This window comes from Phragmites australis, chromosome 2 (genome assembly GCF_958298935.1).
Source record: "Phragmites australis chromosome 2, lpPhrAust1.1, whole genome shotgun sequence".
NCBI lineage: Eukaryota > Viridiplantae > Streptophyta > Magnoliopsida > Poales > Poaceae > Phragmites > Phragmites australis.
In genome coordinates this window covers 39181209-39200192 of record NC_084922.1, presented here as the reverse complement: position 1 = coordinate 39200192, position 18984 = coordinate 39181209, and the positions used below count along the sequence as shown (strand labels likewise).

Sequence of the window (18984 nt, the reverse complement as noted above, 5' to 3'; positions counted from 1 at the left end):
AGGCGTTTGGCCTTTCTGCTAGATGCCGTTGCGCGCTGGTTGCAGGCTTGCGCAGCTACCTTTCGCGAGCTAGCCCTTCTCCCACTCTTTTTTTAAAGCCACCATGTGGAGTTGTGGACAGTTGTTTGTTACAGGCCGAAGGGCCGGGCACAAGGCCAGAGAGGAGTTACAACATCCATAGATAAGGAGGGCTTGCTGAATATGCAGTCTCTCGGCTCTCCCTAAGCGCAACCAAAGCATGTGCGCGGTGCGCCTGCCATTCCCCACACCATCGCATCCTCTTGCGTACGGTGGAGGAGTTGTTGCTCCGTCAGCTCCGCTCCTTGAAAAGCCGACGATTTCTTTCCTTCTGCCATTCCCACATTACCAAAATGAGCAAAGTTTTGACACCCTTTTTCAGCCCCACCGGTTAGCTAGCCCTTCTCTCGTGAAGGTATCTCCAGATGGCCTAAGAGAAGAGAAATTGTGTTCCACGTAGGCAAGACACAGTCATCACGATATACACCCTCTCAGTACATGGTAGCTTCATTGGGTCCGCAGTTTCAGCTTGCTTTTCTGCTTTAATACCCTATGACATTCCAGTTTTTCTTGTCCAAAATTTGGCACTTAAAACCCTAAAGCAACAAACGAAATTACACAAAACACCCTCACTTCTCCAGTCCTTCACTTTCGCCATATCGTTTGCTGCTAGTTAGAGATCTTGCCAATCTCAGTCATGGTGAAGGCTTGTTTTTTCACCCCTAAAGCCTAAGGAACCTATACCGAACTTTTTTACATAGTATTTTTCATATGCGATCATGTTGATGGCTTGTTGCTCATCCACTCCAACAGTTTGCAGACCTCTCCTAGTCCTAGGCTTTGGTGCCTCACCCACCTTCGATCTCTTCTGCTTGATGTTTACGACATCGTCATAGTTCATACAAACAATGACAATTACTTCTCTAACCATATATGTTAGCTAACTTTGTCGAAACATACATAACAATGACATTCCTTTATCTAAAAGAAACACATAACTTAGAAGCGCTTCTGATGCTGAATTTACTGAATAGGTAAAAAGGGGTGATTGCATGCGTTCAGTGACAACATTTGTTTTGGACTTCGGTGCAGTAGTAATTAGGAGTACTAGTTTTTCCCTAAGCTTTGTACACAAACAAATTACATCGTCTATAGTTTGTACTAAATTAACGTTGTAAGTTTGAACTTGATTAACACAAAGCTGTCCATTTTCAGTCCAAATTTATAAGAAACTACCTTTTAAAACTTTTTTATACCAAAAGTATAATATCTGGAGGTTTTCTGCACCGTGTTCCAAACTATGCCTCTCGTGTTGGCGTAGTAGACTAGTAGTTGCAGTGAGCATGCATGCCTTTTACTATTTTATTTTATTTACAAGCTAGAACGACAAAGTACAACTGTCTGTGAGCACTATATGCAAAAGAGAGTGGTGTAGCTGGCAACTGGCGATCTGCTCCTATGGCAGTAGAAAGTGACCTATCCTCAGCATCTTCAAATGGGAAAGAGAGCCTACAATCATTGTGTGCCATGCTTTTATCTACCATCTTCGGTGTCCGAGCAAGCTGAGCTCCAATGCAGAACAGGGGGGAGAGAGATGGGGTAGTAGTAAAACTCTACAGCGCTTCATGCTTTTCTCTAACGGCAGCTTTGCCATTCCACTACGTACACTGCAAGTCTGCAACAGAAAAAAAAAAGAGAAGGATTTTCCCATATACGAATTTATGATCTGCTATGCGTTTCCCGAGCATATGACGATAAGTTTCAACTATCCAAAGTTCAGTCAGTTTCATGATTTTTCAGAGCTATTTATATACACTATATTAGTTTATTATGATAGGTTATTGTGACTTGTGAGGGAATAAGACATGCGCTTCCATGAACAACTGACAAACAAATTCAGAGGAATACGGAGGCTGACAAGCAAAGAAGCAAGTCCCTAGGCTAAAAACAACCAGAAACAAACACCGGCGCGTTCTGAGCGAGCTACACTGCCAAATTATAGTAGTAGGCTATTGATATGCAACTGTCAGGGGCCGGTACGGCTTGCTATACATGCAATTTCAGAAGATTCACAGTCTCTGGTGAGCAGAAAGATACCCCAAACAGTGAAAGAAAAAGAAAGAGGAAAGTGGAAGAGGTTAAAGATACCACTCACTTCCAATAATAGAGGCATGCATAGAGAGCAGGCAGATTCCCCCTTCTTCTTGCCTGGCCCTGCCTCCCTATCATTTTCAGCATGGAGACACATCAGAAGCAAACAGCACACTTGTCCCCGAAGAAAAAAACCACAATGTGGTGCACAAGCGACCATATATTTGTGTTAAGATTTATACTGTGGTTTAGGTGAAAAAATATGAAATATGAGAGAAAATCAACGAATATGAATAAGAGGAGTGGAGAATCGAGATAGACAATGCGTGTGTAATATCTCGCGAATTTGTATTTCCCTACTTGTCCCAACTTATACAGAGGGCTAATGCAAATTGTTTTTTAATTCACCTATCCATTTCTTTATTTCTCCGCTTTCTTCCAGCCCCCGCGTTGCCTACATACCATTGGGTTGGAGGCTGATATTGCTCTGGCTGCCTTGATGGAATCAGGATCTAGCGGCAACCTTCAAATAGGCTAAAAGCCGGAATCTTCCTTAGAATATATAACGAGGTAAGAAACATTAAAAGGTCCAAAGGGGGAAACCCGTCAAGATCAGATCAGATAATCTCATCGTCACCCACATCCTGTCCATGCCGATCGAGAGAGAATAAAGAAAGAAAAACAGCAGAAACAACTAATGCAACAGTAACGACTGTCTAGTTCCAAGGGAACGTCTTAATGAAATCTTAGTTATACATGCATGAATATAGCAGCAGCTAATGAGAAATTTCACATCACCCAAACTCCTACATGAAATGACATACAACTGAGACCAGATTAGTGGCGTGTGTGTTAATAGAAAGCTCACACACCTCATGTGCACCATACGTGAGTTCATCAGTCTCTTCTCATCGCTTCGCTTCCTTGCTCCTCCTCGCCCTGGAGCCGCTGAGCCGCCGCCGGCGAGAGGAACCCCATGAACCCGCCGCCGCCGCCAACCAGATGGCTGAACCCGACCTGCCTGGCCATTGTGGACGGCTGGTGGATTGCGGCAAGGGGGTCTAGCCAAGTGCGAGCAGACGCCCAGCCGCCACTGGACTGAAGGGGTTCCCTTTGGGAGAAGAGCTGGCTCTGGTCTAGCCCTTGCCGCGGCGGCATGCTGAACATGTAGCTGTCGCCATTGCCGGCGCCGCGTCCGTCTCCCGTGCTGTTGATCTCCGAGGCATGCCATGAAGGCATTCTCTGGCTGTGCTCCGGCCAACCTGGGACGCCTGCACTAGAGATCATACCGTGATGGTTCGGGGATGCATGGCTAAAGATCTGGTGCTGGTTAGACTGGAGGGTGAGGCAAAGCTCCTGCGGCTGGCTGCTGGTCGTGCGCGACAGGAGGTCCGGCGGGGAGCCCCTGTACTCGTCGTGGGCGGGGGTGGTGCTGGCTGTCGACGAGGAGGGGAACAAGGATTTGACGTTGCCAGAGGCACCATCCGTGCCGACGGAATGTGGAATGAAAGAGCCGGCCACACCACTGATGGCGCCACCGTGGTTGCCGAAGCCGTAGGACGTCGAGGTCACCTGTTCGGCCGGCTCAGTGGCTTCCGCAGCAGCCTCCGAGGCAGGAGGTCCATCGGGCCGGTCGGGGAGCTCGCCGATGGCAGCCTGGGCGTTGCGGATGAGCCAGTCGACGGCCTTGCTGGGGCGGTCGTAGCCGAGGCGGTCCTGTACGTCGTAGAACCGGATGGCAGTGTGCGCGGCGAGGCGGACGCGGCGGTCACGCAGCCCACGCGCCGTGCACACCTTGCTGTGCCGGTCCTTTCGCCCGGCCGCGGACCGCACAATGCGCCCGCTCCCGAATGCGGTCACCAGAGCGTCCACGGGCGTCGACTCGCCATTGCTGACGCCATCGCCGCCTGCTCCTGCCCTCGACTGCTGCTGCTGCCTCTGGTGATGCTGGAGGTAGCCGAACCCTTGCTGGTGGTAGATCTGGAGCTGCTCCTGCGCTTGCGCTCTCTCCTTCTCCTGGAGCAGGTAGTGCAGGGTGCTGGTGTTGGCGGTAGGGTTGTTGCTCCAAGGGTCCAAGCCCTTGGACAACTGGTTCTTGTCCTCCTCCAGCTTGAGCTACCTCACTTGCACTCCCCACAACCGGAAAGAAAGAAGAAGCTCGCTAGGAATCAAAAAGGAAAAGGAAAACTAATCACCTAAAGAGACCAACTAATTCAGCTGGATGCGATTGTTCTTGCGCCGCGCCAAAGCTCACTCACTCAGCTGCCATGTTGAGGAAAAAGATTTAATGGCCATGGGAACCCCACAAGAAAAACTCCATCCGCACAAGGCATAACCACACCAGCAGCTTAATAGCTCCTGCGCTGGTGGCCTGGTGCAGCCGGCCGGCCTCTCTTTTGTGAAAGTGACAAGCAAAAGAGGGCAGTGCAGATCTTATCTTGGCAATCTCTTTGTGTGCAGCTTGCTAACCTTACTCTGGCTGGGGAGGGTAAGGGAGGAAAAGAAGATCTAAGATTAGGACCTCTTTACCAAAAGGCGAGATAATTAATGTACTAGAAGCACTCCTTACCTACACCTTGAGAAGTACATGTGCTATATTGAGCTTAGGAAGATCATAGCTTCTCCTACTCCTGTCTTCCTCTTTTTTTAGGTAAAGTGTAGAGAGAGAGAGTACCGCTATAGAGTGATAGGATGATGCACGAGACGGAGGAAGAGAGGGTGGCGCGGACAGACTGAGACAAGAAGAGTCAGGGTTTAGGGCAGAAACTTTGGTGATATCACGTCCCTCTTGCTTCAGTTACTGTTTTTTATTGATTAGGAGAAGCCACATTAAAATTTTCCCTTCATTCTCCCTACACAAGACTGGTATTCCGAGAACGATCTCATGGCTCGGTGGTGGGGAGCTATGGTGCTCTCCCTACACACTCGGGTTTGATCGCAGGCTATAATAATATAATCATTAAAAACATACGCTATATTATAGATATTTTTTAAATTTATCTTAGATTAAATATCTTTAGATGATTATTAAAACGGACGTGTTTGTAACAAAACAGTCGTCTATGTGTGAATGAACTTACAGGCGGTTTCTTATAAATTCGTGTACTTTTAATATACAAACACATGTGACATTTAGAAAAATCCGTCTGTGATATTATCACACACGGTTTTTTTAAGATCTGTTTGTGTTTATTCGGTAGGCACAAACATATTTTATAAATACCTATCTGTATTTAAAGATTCATGAACATTTTCAAATTTGATCCCTCATCTTCCTATGGTCTTTTTCTTCCCTCACACAATCTGCTCTTCTCTCAGGGTCTTTTGGCTTCCCACATACACAACCTCTAGTCTCCCATCAATATAAAGCGATGAGGGGTGTTTTTCTTCCTCACTCGTTATATCCAAGTGTTCCACTGTACTGAGAAGCGTCCTCACTTGCTATCAACGTCGAAGAAGCGAGGTCTCGGCGAGGGCTGAATCCCTTTTACTGCACCGAGGTGAGTTTCATATGGTTTCCTTCGTGGTTTAGTTAGAGTTTGTTAGGTTTTGATTGCTTTGATCTGTGTAACTAATAGCATAATCTTGTTTCCATCGTAGATCTGCAATGGCGCAGTTGATGGGGTTGCTCCTATGGTGGTTTCGATGGCGTGGATGCTTGACGTCGACTTTGGCCCGGTGGAATTCATCTTCTTCCCTGCTGTGAAGGCCCCCTCCATCGACATTGTGTATGCCGTTAACCGCATTCTCCATTATGTTCTACCAGATGAAAATTTCTTTATTGTTGTTCGTCAGAATGGAGATATTTTCATCAACTGCAAGACATGCTTCAATGCACATTTCTTGCTGAACCATGGCTAGTGGTTTGGCAGCAACGCAACCTAGTTCTGGCTCATACGTGAGATAGTCAAGATGTAGCCAAATTCGGATGACTACGAGCTCCTAATTGAAGATGATGCTTAGGTTGATATTGTGCTGAAACATAGGATGCTGAGATGATGTCTATCATCTTATCTTTTTGAAAGAATGCGTCAATTGATCCAAGTTTGTTGATCACTTTTTATCTTTCTGGAAGACGGTGTCGCCATGATATCAATCATTTCATTCTTTTGGAATATGGCATTGATCAACCAATGATGTATAGATAACTAGATTTATGTATTTTGAACAATATGTGATTTGTATCTGTGTGATGTTCTTAACCTTTGTGATATGTAAATATATTTGTTTTGTGTTCTGAACAATATGTAATCAATATTATGAACAATATGTGATTTATGTTGTAAACAATATGTCAATGTGTTTAATTTGCTTATAGGGGGAAAGTGAGACATATACGATTTTTTATAAAAATCCATCTATGACAATTAACATAGACGGGTTTGAAAAAATGCTACACTTAATACTCACAGACGGATTTAAATATACACCGTATGTGACTCTTACTACGCACATAAAGTTATGTAGAAAATTCGTCTATATGTAAGTGTATTACAGACGGTTCTAAAATCGTATGTGACAAGGTTAATATCACAGATACTTTGATAGCACTACTACAAAAACCCCTTTCACCGTCGGCTCCAAAACACTCTTACTGCCAGTTTTATAGTCGACAGTAGGCAATGGATAGTGATAGTCCCGGATCATCACTGCCGCCTCGGGAACCGGTAGTGAAGGTGTTATCACTGCCGGCTGAAGCCTTCAGCCTGCAGTGATAGTCGACTGTCACTGTCGGTTGACAGCCGGTAGTGATAGCCGGGTGCCGAATTGATGTTTTTGGGGTTAGAAAATTGATTTTTTTTTTTGCACTCGAGGAGCCCCCACGCTCACATCGTTCCAAGTCACAAGTCACACAATTTTTCGTGCAAAATATGCGCGCGTGTGGTTCGTAACACTCAAACCCGGAATCTCTCAGCTCGCATGATACGTTCTTACCATCCCACTATAGAAATACTAATGATAGCTTTAGCATATGTAATTCTTTTGACATCTTCTTTCTAAAACTTCAAAGAATTATTTGGATATCTAAATGACTTCAGATGAAAAAAAAATTAAACTACAAAGTTATAGATCTCGTCGAGCATCATTGCCGATTTGTGGCTAGAGCCGACAGTAATAGTCAAGGTTTCACCGCCGGTTCATAACACGAACCGATAGTGATAGTATCACTACTGGTTCGTGGCTAGAGCCGGCAATGACAGTGGATGATAACTTATTTTAAGAAACTCATAATTTTTTCATACGAAGTCGGATGAGGAGAAACGAGCATCGCTGCCGGTTTATGGCTAGAGCCGGCAGTTTGTGGCTAGAGCGCAGTGATAATTAAGTTTCACTATTGTTTCTTTTTTAATGGTCTTTTAGTGTCAATCCTTGATACGAACCGATATTAATGGACTGATATATAAATCTATTTATATAGTAGTGTAGAGACAAAACCTATAACCGTATGTGGTAGGATTTAAAATCTGTCTATAATAACCCATTTTAGAGTAGTGGGGATCGACTCGGGTGTCTCACCGGAGATTTATTCTCTAATAATAAATCCCTAGCCTCATACGTATGGAGCCATAATGGAACTACACGTGACTGCCAAATGCGAAGCCTGTGTGACTTTGTCAATCTGTTTAGGGACACGTGGTGTGAATATTTGTTGTAGGTCTAACATATATTTAGGATATGTATTGGTGTACGTGTGTAGGATAGAAAGTGTGTTTAGACATACGTTCATATACTGCCGCTTATACTCAGTGTTGAGGCTTAAAAAAGAGACTGTCCTACTCCAATTGGACAGCCCCAAGCGTATAATACACCGGCTGATTGTGTGTTACATGCTATTCGATCGATTGTGTCTATTCTGTTGCACAAGTGCAAGTGATGGAGAATTCCATTGCTACTACATACATATCATCCAGATATTTCGGCGCGAATTGATGAGATCTATTGTAGCTTTTACTCGGTTACTTGCTTCATTTTGTTACGTGTGTAACTATGAGCTCTCAATTCACACTCAAAAGGTTAACTGAAATCAATGTATGCACGTATATGATTTTGTGTTTGTGTAATTTTTATGTGTGTGACTGCCATGTGCGTAGCTGCTGTTGGAGGCCAAGGGTGGTCACGCGTGCCCCACCTTTTTCAATAAATTACTTAAGAAAAAATATTTTTGGCACTTGATGAACATTAGCAAAATATACAAAACTGATTATGTTTATCTTTTATTAGCTTGCCCCCGCAATGATTTTCTAGCTCCACCACTAATGATTGCTCTGTCTAATACATAGCTAGGTTGAAGTTTCTAATACTTACCGATGTAGATTAAAATACCACATGCACTTACCAAGATCTTTAGCTAGTATAGCTAAATACACCAGAGACGTTATATGCTTAAATGATTACAAAACAGATAGCTGCACCTCACATGTTATAATAAAAGGGTCCTCGGCATGTGCATTTTAAATGAAGTCTTCCTTTCATTTTGCATAAAAAGCTTCATTTTAACTAAACCCTTGATCTAGTAAGTCTTTCTGCATATGGTCAAAATCGCATGAGAAAAATAATCCATTTACCAGTGCATATATGTCCATATTCATTTTCTTTCTCGAGACTGAAGGACCAGTATTTATACATCATTTTGTCCAGAGCCTGTGCTATGTGGGACATGACTTAATTCATCTAGAATTATAAAAAAAATCATCTGGGGGAAAAATCACACAACACGCAGGGGTTTAATATTTAACTCCCCACAGAAGTGTACATCATGCAACCAAGCATCAGACTCGGATTAGCACTCTGTCATGAAGTGTTGGGGTGTGTTTAGTTCGCATATACATTTACCACGTTTAAGATTAGAATGTTAGGTATGCTTAGTTCATGTATAAATTTATTACATTTAAAATTAGTCATATCATAAATAATATATCAGCTGTTTGGTTGATTAACATAACTATAATAAGTCACACTTTGTTAACTCTCTTATCTACGAGTCATATTATCATACATTTAAATTTTTTAACTAATATTGCTATATTTATTCTTAGCCATATTTTTTATTACTAGTCATATTTATGTATTTTTAAGCGTGATAAACGTAAATATTCCTTTAGTTATTTATCATGTAGTTGATCTGTCCAGTTTACGACCTTCTTCAAAAGTAGCTAGCTCAGCCCTATCCCTGAAGCTCCCCAGCGTAGACGACGTACGGCGGCGCTCTCTTTTCTCCGCCCTTCGTACCACCTAGCTACCGCGCAGGTACGAGCACCCGACCGCGCCATCACGCAGGCACAGTCGCCTTCCTCTTGACCATTAACTGCAGCGAGTAGAAGCAGCCCTGCACCACGCTGCGAGCTAGGCGCTGCATGCTACTCCAGCTAGATCCATCGACTCTCGCCCGCAAGTACTCAATGCAGGCATGCGTACGCGCCAATTATTTATTTATTTGGACCGCCAGACAATTAGCTTTATTGGGCCGTCCTCCCGTGCTGGGTCGCGTCGACTCTGGCTCTCGTTCGTCCGGCCGGTTTTAGGTGCAGAGACACCATTGCTAAACTGGGTTAATCTCTCCTTACCAGAAATAAATCGGTCCCAGAAAAGGCTAGGGGAGAATCCTCGGCTCCTCCCTTGCATTTATCCCTGTTTTTAATAGAAATTAATTCTATCTCATATGATAAAAAAATTTAATATGATGATTTTTTTTTTCATTTGTTAGATATGATAGTCTAAATTTTTGTTTGATTGATAGAATTAGAGTGTATAGGATAACTCGTTTTCTATTTAGTTGGTTGGATGAGACGTGTTGAGTTGATTGTGATGATTTTTTTTGGTAAACTTGCCCTCTTGATTTGGTAAGAACCAGCATTGAGCGGTAGTCGTTATGATACATTGAACATATAAAAAAATTTATACGCTCATTACAATGAAAAAAAGATAAAATGAACGTATAAAAATTTTATATGCTCATTACAATGAAATAAAGATACAATTAACTAAAATAAGTGAAATGCAATAATTGAAATTATAGTAGTGTGTGCAAGTGTAAAGAGTCATACTTTGCAACTAATTGAGCTACACTAGAATGCTGCTTCACTAGCCTACAGAAGACATTTACTGCCAGATTTAAGGCCATTTCTTTCTCCTGCATAAAGAAAACAAAACACAATGTTATTTTCGTCCATCTACGATGATCAATAGAACTAAAATTTTGTCATGTCTTATTGTTAGTGGTACTCTATCATGCTTAGTTCTTAGCAATATTATAAATGGCCCATTTGAAAAACGTAACCAGATGGCACATTTTCTGTTACTATCTGACTCTAATATATAGTACATTATAACTTGTGCGTCGTCTAAATTCTCTGCACAATATAAAAAAGTATGGTGAATATTATCATGTGCACTTGATTATGTCGGACAATGACTGAATTTTTTATGAGAAATTAATAAATATTAAATACCTCATGCCCGAGTAACTTTCGGATGCAGTGCATCTCTCCAGAGTTAGTAGTTTAAGAAATTCACTGTCTTATGTTTAAACAGATAAAAATTGTGCTCTTGCAATTATATAATGATCACCCCCACCACCTATATTATTGTATAGTTGCAAAAAAAAAAAGTTTGGGCAAAAGCAGGCGGTGGCTTGGATGGAGGAGGCCGCCAGCGAGGAAGGTGAAGTATTTAGATTTCTAATTCGTGTTTCGGTAATTAGTGACATTATGTAATTATGGACTAATATATTTAATTGAGTCATAAAAATGTTAGTCTCAAGAATGTTGCGAAGCTAGAAAAAAACATATGCGGAATATATGCAAATGGCTAGGTCAAGGCAAATGTATAAAATATAGGATATTTTCTTTTGCCGGTCAATGATGATTAGAGAAGAGAAATGACCGGTTTGATATGATAAGTGTCGTACTATTAAGAGGGGTTGATGTGTGTTTACTTGAGGTATCAAAATTGTCATTATTGCTCAACCTTGCATTTCATCTAGAGTGAGGGATCTACTTTGAGAAGAATCGACAAAACTGTCTTTGAGGGTGTTCTGAGTAGCTAGCGGTCTGACCACCAAGTACTGCCGATTTGACTGCTGTATAAGCACAGAATAATTTTCCTAAGTTCCTAAGTCGCGGTATGACCGAGAGGTGTCCCGATCTAACCGCCAAGGAAACAAAAAGTTTGGACTATCTACTTTGACTGGCGATCTGACCGTATGGCTTGCTGATCTGACCGCCAGAGAACAGAGAGCTCTGGATCCTTGTTCTAGGCTCATGGTCTGACCACGACCTATGGTGATCTGATTACCAAGTCAAATATTCTTTAGAGTCAGAGTCATCATTACACTTTTCTAGGCGTTGGATCAATGGTGGTCTGACAGTCAGTTGTACTACGGTTTGACTGCCAAATGCACATAGATGTCAACTTTTGTGTAGGTGACACTTTTCGAGTTGTGAGCTATAAATAGATCCCTTCCTGGTTCAAGGGGGATAGCTAGCACTTCATTTCTGAACTCTTGAGCACTTGACATCCTCATCTCCATCTCTCGGCTTAGTGATTGCATATTTGAGAGCGTCAGGGCATCTAATGCATTGCTTTGTAGCGTTTGAGCTTTTGTGACACTAGTGATCCTTCAAGCAAGCGTTGTCGAGTTGTAACTCTTGGAGGTTGCCGCTTTCTAGACGACTTGGAGGTGGTTGCACCGTTGAGCCCTTCAAAAAAATTTGTGAAGGAGCCCTAGTGGTGATTGTGAGAGGTTATGAGCACGTCTCACCAGAGCGGTAAAATGCTACTTTAGTGGAATAGAAGTATTAAGTAATTTATTGTTCTAATATGACTCAAGATCAAGTTGCTCGGTGTGAGTCTGTTCTTGTGGTGAGAATTGCATACTTGATAGATAAGCGGATTAGAAGTTTGAACTCACCACAACTTGCTTTAAGGGTGATCGGCAAATCAACGATACCACAGGATAAAATTCGTGTGTCACCTCTTGTGCTATTTATATTCATGTAATTTATCTTCCTAGAATATAAATTGTTGTATATCACCCTAAGATTACAAACCTTGACCTAGATCTAGTCACTTTATTTGATCTCTAGTTTAATTTTCAGAAGTTTTATTTAATTGCTTAGTAATTAGTTTTGAAATCGCATATTCACCCCTCTTCTAGTCAATATCATTGATCCTACAAGTGGTATCATAGCATAGGAATCCTTATTTTAATAGTGGATTTGACCATCCCAGAGTTGGATTATTGCTAGTGATGCTCATGTCATTGTGGGGAAGCCACCATTCTTTGAGGGGTAAGATTGTTAGGATCAAGAATAGCAAAATCCTTATCCACAATATCACATAGCTTACTGCCCACCGTCTTAAGATAAACGATCATTCTAGTTTTTCAATAGCCATAGTAAATCTATGAAGGAACAACTATAGTTAAAGATACAAAAAAATTTATCTATAAAGTATAACTTGAGAAATTTGTTATGTTACCAAATGAAAGCATTGCCGAAATATCGAATCGTTTGAACAACATAATAAATGAACTCAAGTGGCTTGGTATGGATGTATCCGATGTTGATTTTTCTTATAAATTTCTTAGAGCTTTGCCTAACAACTCCAATGGAGATCTTGAATGAAATTCTTACTCATAACATTTTCAGAAGTCACAAGAAGATCTTCATGATGATATTACCGAAGCCAAGAAGAAAAATATTGTATTCAAGGCTCAAACATCAAGAGACAAAGATGATCACGAAGAGAGTGATGATGAAGAAATGTCTCTCTTTGTGAGAAGATTCAAGAAATTCATGAATAAGAAAAGATATCAAGGTGGATATTGTAAAAAGGGTCTATCTTCCAATAGAAACCATTTTAAAGAAAGAAGATGTTTTGAATATGGTGAAAAGGGACACATTGCAATAAATTGCAAGAACAAAGAAGAAGAAAATATACTAAGGAGAAGAAGAGTGATGACAAGAAGGTATTCAATAAATACTACAAGAAGAAGAAAGATGCCCAAGCTTGCTATGTTGAGTAGGATTCGGATACAAGTTTAAGCTCTAACTCCGATGAAGAAAAACCATCTTAAAATGGTCTTGCCGGTGTAGCCATCAAGGAGGCACATTCACTCTTCTCCACACATTTTTATCTCATGGCAAAATGTGACTCTAAGGTATTATGTGATAGAGTTAAATATTCATATGACGATGAGCTAATAAATGGTTTTGATAACTTCATGTGCAAAGAAAGAATAAAGTTTAAGAAATTGAAGAGAAAATACACTTCTCTTCTCTTCAAGAATCCTATGATGAGCTAAAGACGTCTCATGAGGACTAAAAGAAACTCATGAGATGTTTAAGGAAGCTAATGACTCTCTTATTGCTCATGAAATCAACAAAACAAAAGTAGATATGAGTATCTCTTTAAATATTCTAGATGGCATATCTACTTCATATCTTATGAGTATATCTACCTCGCATGATGATTTGCTTAGTTTGCCTAAAATTATATTTTGCAATGATTCTTTGCTTGTTGATGAGAACAATAAGTTAAAGGAAAAATGTTGAAAAACTAATTAATGATCTAGCAAGATGCTATGTTGGAGAATCCAAGATTAGACAAATCTTGGGTAGTCAAAAGTTTTCAATCAAGAAGGAAGGCCTTGGGTATGTTCTTAAGAAGGGTAAGCAAGTGTTTATCCATTACAAAACTACTTTTGTGAAGGGTAGCGGTTATTGCATAAAATGCAATAAAACCAGGTATGTTGAAAAAGATTGCAAATGTGCTAAGATAATTTATATGCATCTTTTGATTCATACTATGTTCTTAATAGATATTCAAATGGTAGTGTTAAAGCAAAATTTGTTGACAGTCTTATAATTAGTGCTGAAAAAATGTTATTTGAGTGCCTAAAGCCTTGGTAACTAATATCTAAGGACCCAAACAAATTTGAGTATCTAAAAGGTCTTAACTTTGTTTTGTATATGAACCACAAGTCCGATTGGAGGCGATGGGTGCTAGATAGTTGGTGTACTCAACATATAATTGGAAATCAAAGGATATTCTCATCTATGAGCAATGACCAAAATCACTTTTGGAGATAATAGCAAAGAAAAGGTAAAAAGTCTAGGTAAAATTGCTATCTCAAATGATTTGTCCATTTCAAATGTCTTGCAAGTTGAATATCTAAATTTTAATTTATTGTCCGTTGCTCAATTATATGATCCTGGTCTTTCATGCACATTCTCTCCTAATGATGTGGTCATATCTAGTATGAAGGATGATAGTTTAGTTTTCAAATGCTTTAGATATGGTAATCTTTATCTAGTTGATTTATCTTCTAATGATGCACATAGGTTGGTGGGCAGTTCATCCCGACGCAGTGGGCACATCTCCAGGCAGTGCCATAGTTACCGAGGCTAGCACCCTCGGGGCATACGGCCTGGAGTTCGTTGTAAGTACCTAGGACATCGAGGCCTATGCCGCTCTCTGTTGCATGATCTTTTTTTAATTTCGAAACCTTCGGATTCTCATCTGATGTCTAAACTCTGGAGTGCACTGGGCTCATCTGGGTCGTATCCCAAGATGAATTCCCTGTGGTGACCGGGGTCCTCGGAATGGAACTCAGCGGTTATTGTGGATCCGACCATGAGTAGCCCAATCTAAACTCCAACACTCACCAAACCACAGAAACACACCCCCTACTTGGCGCACCAACTGTCGAGGGTTAATCCCTGATAATGATTCCTGAGTGTATCGGTCAAGGGGCACGTGAACAACACTTGTGGGAGTATGCTATGAACTAAAGAACACAGGGGTTATCCAAGTTCAGACCTCCAGAAGGATAATAGACCTACGTCATATGTATTTGATTATTACTATTTCAGAATAGGTTTCTTCCCCTTACAAACTGGGTCCTCCCCTCTTTATGTACCAGAAAGAGGGAGAACTTACAAGTGGGCCCCTTTTGCTATGAAGATACTATCGAGCCCATCCCATCCGTCGGACACCTCCACACTCACCTCACCCTGGTCAGCCGGCCTGCCCTGTCCCATCACTGATCTTGCACGTGCGCTTGTGAAGCAGCCTTCCACGTCTACGAGCCCATCTCATAGCATTTAACGCTACGGGACGGGGTATGACACCTCTGTACTAGCCATGACCTATCTACCCGGGAGAAGTGCATAGGGAAGGAAAGACACTTGAGTGAAAACACTTAATGAGAATAGACTAGTTTTGTGAGTACCTACCCTGCGACCAGCAAAGGCTGGTCACAAGATTTCTTTTGGTGGTAAGGATCTTGGTCGCAAAGGTGAAAATTGGTCGTGTGAGAGCAGACTGCTCGCGCAATGGGACCCTAGCCTGGGGAAAATCTTCTACCAACTGGAATCGCCGGCTGTGTGACCATAGAACAGGGGACCCCATTCTATACACCAACACACTCAATCTTCTAATCTCTCAATCCAACTCACTTTTCTTCTCAAATCTCACACTAAATTGGAGTGAGAAGGAGTTCTTTTGGCTCTAGAATATTTTTATTTTATGCCCCAAGAAACAAATGAAGATGGAGTAGAAGCACCTGCACCTGCTCCTGAACTTGCAGCCTGCAACCCACTGGTTCCTGGAGTCGACATTCCTGTAATAGCAATACAAACTGATGTGGGAGGTTGCATACAAGCTGCAGCTTGCAATACAAACTGATCTAGCAATTTTTCATTCAATATGTATGCAACATCTTAAAGATGATTTGCTGAAATATGAATGTTTGCAAAAATGTCTACAAAATATGTATAAGTTCGGAATCAAGAACTGTTTCACTCCCAAAGAAAACATCTTATCTCAACCACTGAAACTTTAGGACATATTACATCATAGCGCTCACATGTATTCTCATTGGACTGACCAAATCCAAATCATAAGGAAAATAAGATCAAGAGCAAAAAGTGCAGAATTCTAAACAGTACAACTTTCTCCTATAATAAGCAATAGCTATTTATTTTCATCATAAATTAGCATCCTAAGCAAGACATAAGCGACGAACCAACAACAATCGAATGAACAGATCAATCACTATGTAGACCAAGGACAAACAAAGCAAAAAAGGTATTGCACAACCCTAGATATCAACAAATCACAATTAGTCATTGTTCCAACTCAAATTAGAAGGATTCTGAAAAACTAACTCAACAGAGCAGGCCACACCAAGGGAATCAACCAACCTAAACCACACAGCTATACAAGTTATATCCGCAGGCTTTACTGCTCACCCATACCATGAACGTCGAGACCGAATGGTCGGCAAGCTGGCGTGGATCTGTGGACGGGATGCCGCGTCCGAAGGGTGGGGGCGGTGACACGGCGTGCTGGCATGGATCCGTGGACAGGACGCCGTAGAGCGGTCGAAGGGGATGCGTGCCGGCGTGATCTGTGGACAGGATGGCATGGCTCTGCCGCAGGAGAAGCTTGCTGGCGTGGATCCGTGGATGAAAGGCACGGCGGAGGGGTGGAGATGGAGCAGGAGGAGGAGGCGTGCTTGCGTTGGTGTGCGGCGTGAAGGGATGGGAGGTGGGTGAGCGGGAGGGCGCGCTGCAGGAGGCCATGAGGAGGAGCCACAGAGGAGGGCATCAATGTGTCGCCGGTCGGGGGCAGGTGCGGGAGGGGTCGAGTCCGAGTGAGGTCGTGAGCCACGACAACAACAAGTGAGGTGCTTAGGTGCGAGAGGGGGTATGAGGGCATCTAGGGCTTAGACGAGTGAGGCATTGAAATGGCTAGGGTTAGCGATGTCGTGATGGGTTATTAGAGTACTAGGCTAGACTAACTATACAGTTATTTTAGATATCCACTGGGTAATATTAAACCCGTATTCGCACCCGACCCAAGTCAGGTACCCAATCCGTTAGACCTGTGGTTAGAATTTTAAACCCGAACTCACATCCACCGAATACAAGACCCACGAAGACCTGAACCCACGAGTCTGACCATCATGTCTACGCCGAAGCTAGCGGAAGCGTAGCACACGTAGATCGAGCAAATAATCCATCTGACTCGCGATGGACGGCACGCCTCAGGTCACGCGTCACGTGCCTGTACTACGTACGTACGCAGGTAAGCTGCGTCCGCTCGATCGACCGCTTGGAATGCAGCCGTAGCGTAGCGAGGCTCGGCCGGGCGCGCGCGCAGCCGAGGAAAAGGCCACGCGCATGTGTCCAAACAAAAGGCTCTACCGCGCGCAGATGGATCGACAGGCAGCGCAGGCACGAGCTAGCAGGCCGCGACAATTCGGCAGGTGGAGGTGGCGACGGGTGAGCGCGACGTGCATGGGGCGGGCGCGGGGGCCCGTGGCTACGCCATGCCACGGCGCAGTATTGGAGCCGCGCGCGCAGCGTGAAGCCAACCGGACACGGGAGGGAGCACCCTTATTAGTCACGCGCGAGGCGAGCGACATCGATCGAGGGCGACGCGTCAGGGCCGCGCTGGAGCCTGCCTCCGCCCGGCACTCGACAGGGGGTGAGACTTTTGTTGGATCCGCACGCGGATTTATGGGTTTGCGGCGCGGGTCCCCGCCGGTTTTCTTGAAACTTTATAGCGATGCCTGTCGATGCGCGGCCCGGCCGGGCACCGTCGTCGTTGGCAGGGCAGGCAGCGCCGCAGGGCGAGGAAATTGACAATTTGACAGCTAAAATGTGGGCTTCCTCTATTTGACACCTAAAATTTTGGCTCCACAATTTGCCATCGAAAAAATGAGTTATCTTGATTTACTGCCATTATGAATAATTTTGTCTATGATCCCACCTGTCATCTACCTCACCGACACTAGTGCTCCATCTCCAGCTGCTGCTCCACGCGCTTCAGCCACCATGCCGCCTCCTGTCGATGCGCCACCCACACACGTTGCCCCTCCTCCAGCTCCTGACAACACTCGCCGAGCTCCGTCAGGGCTTGCTCGTCAACCACCACGTCCGGCACCGGCACCACCGACGGCTTGCCCCGTCTACATCCATGGCGTTGCGGGCTGCGGGGCAACAAGGGGTGCTGCGACAGATGCGAGGCTAAGCGCAACGCTCGCGTCGTCCCAGGCTGTCGCGACGCGCTTGGCGGCAAGCGCGTGGAGGTGGCCGAGGGCGGTGGGAAGGGGGCCCAGACGCGCGACGTCAAGCGCGCGTAGCGCGGAGCGATCGAATATGTGACTAGTGCGGTTGAGCATTGACGTTGACAAGACCCATGAGGGGTGGGGCCTCCTCCTCCTCCTTGGAGATGATGGACGTGGCGAGGCAGGAGGTGAAGGTGGAGACGAGGAGGTGGTCACAGAGCAGGTGGTCGGCGTTGAAGGAGAGGAGGAGGGGATGGAGAGGAAGCCCATGAGCGCTGACGTTGAGGAGAGGAGGAGAGGGTGGTCGGCGGGGAAGGAGATGAGGAGGGGTGGCGTGGCGAGGCATGAGGTGAAAGCAGAGACGAGGAGGTGGTCACGGAGCGGGTGGTCGGAGGGGAAGTTAGGTGACAGGTGAGATCATAGGTATTGTCTTTAGTGACAGTAAATCATGGTGGCTCATAATTTTTATTGCAAATTATACCAGTTTAAATTTTAGATAGCAAATAATTGAAACCACTTTTAAGGCTATCAAATTGTCAATTTCCTTCCGTAGGACAGCAGCCAGCAACTCCAACGGATAATGATGGGCGAATAGTCGGGCGGTAGCGGGCGTGCAGGGCCGCACATATAAAGTTGTTCGGGGTGGTAGATCTCGACGGTACATACGTATGTCTAGGGCTTTCCCAGTTCGGCGTTTCCCCATGCAACCACCAGGGAGCGCAACAGGAGGGAACAGGAGCGGCTTACCTGTACCTCTATGGCTCTATCTCACAAGTCACAAGCCTATCGCCACGGGT

At 43.8% G+C, this 18984-nt stretch overlaps 2 protein-coding genes across 2 annotated transcripts; both read right to left on the bottom strand.

Annotated features, from left to right (window-relative positions):
- Nucleotides 1-1303: 1303 nt before the first annotated feature.
- LOC133906810 (transcription factor PCF7-like) lies at nt 1304-16697 on the bottom strand. The gene is made up of 4 exons (XM_062348829.1): nt 16371-16697; nt 15677-15733; nt 2982-4224; nt 1304-2240 (listed from the first exon to the last, which is right to left on the bottom strand). The coding sequence occupies exons 1-3, from the start codon at nt 16695-16697 to the stop codon at nt 3007-3009; spliced, it is 1602 nt and encodes a 533-aa protein (XP_062204813.1). The 3' UTR covers nt 1304-2240; nt 2982-3006.
- Nucleotides 16698-17910: 1213 nt separating this feature from the next.
- Nucleotides 17911-18533, bottom strand: LOC133906799 (uncharacterized). Its single transcript, XM_062348818.1, has 2 exons — nt 18286-18533; nt 17911-18109 (listed from the first exon to the last, which is right to left on the bottom strand). Exons 1-2 carry the CDS (start codon nt 18531-18533, stop codon nt 17911-17913), a joined length of 447 nt encoding a protein of 148 aa, XP_062204802.1.
- Nucleotides 18534-18984: the final 451 nt, after the last annotated feature.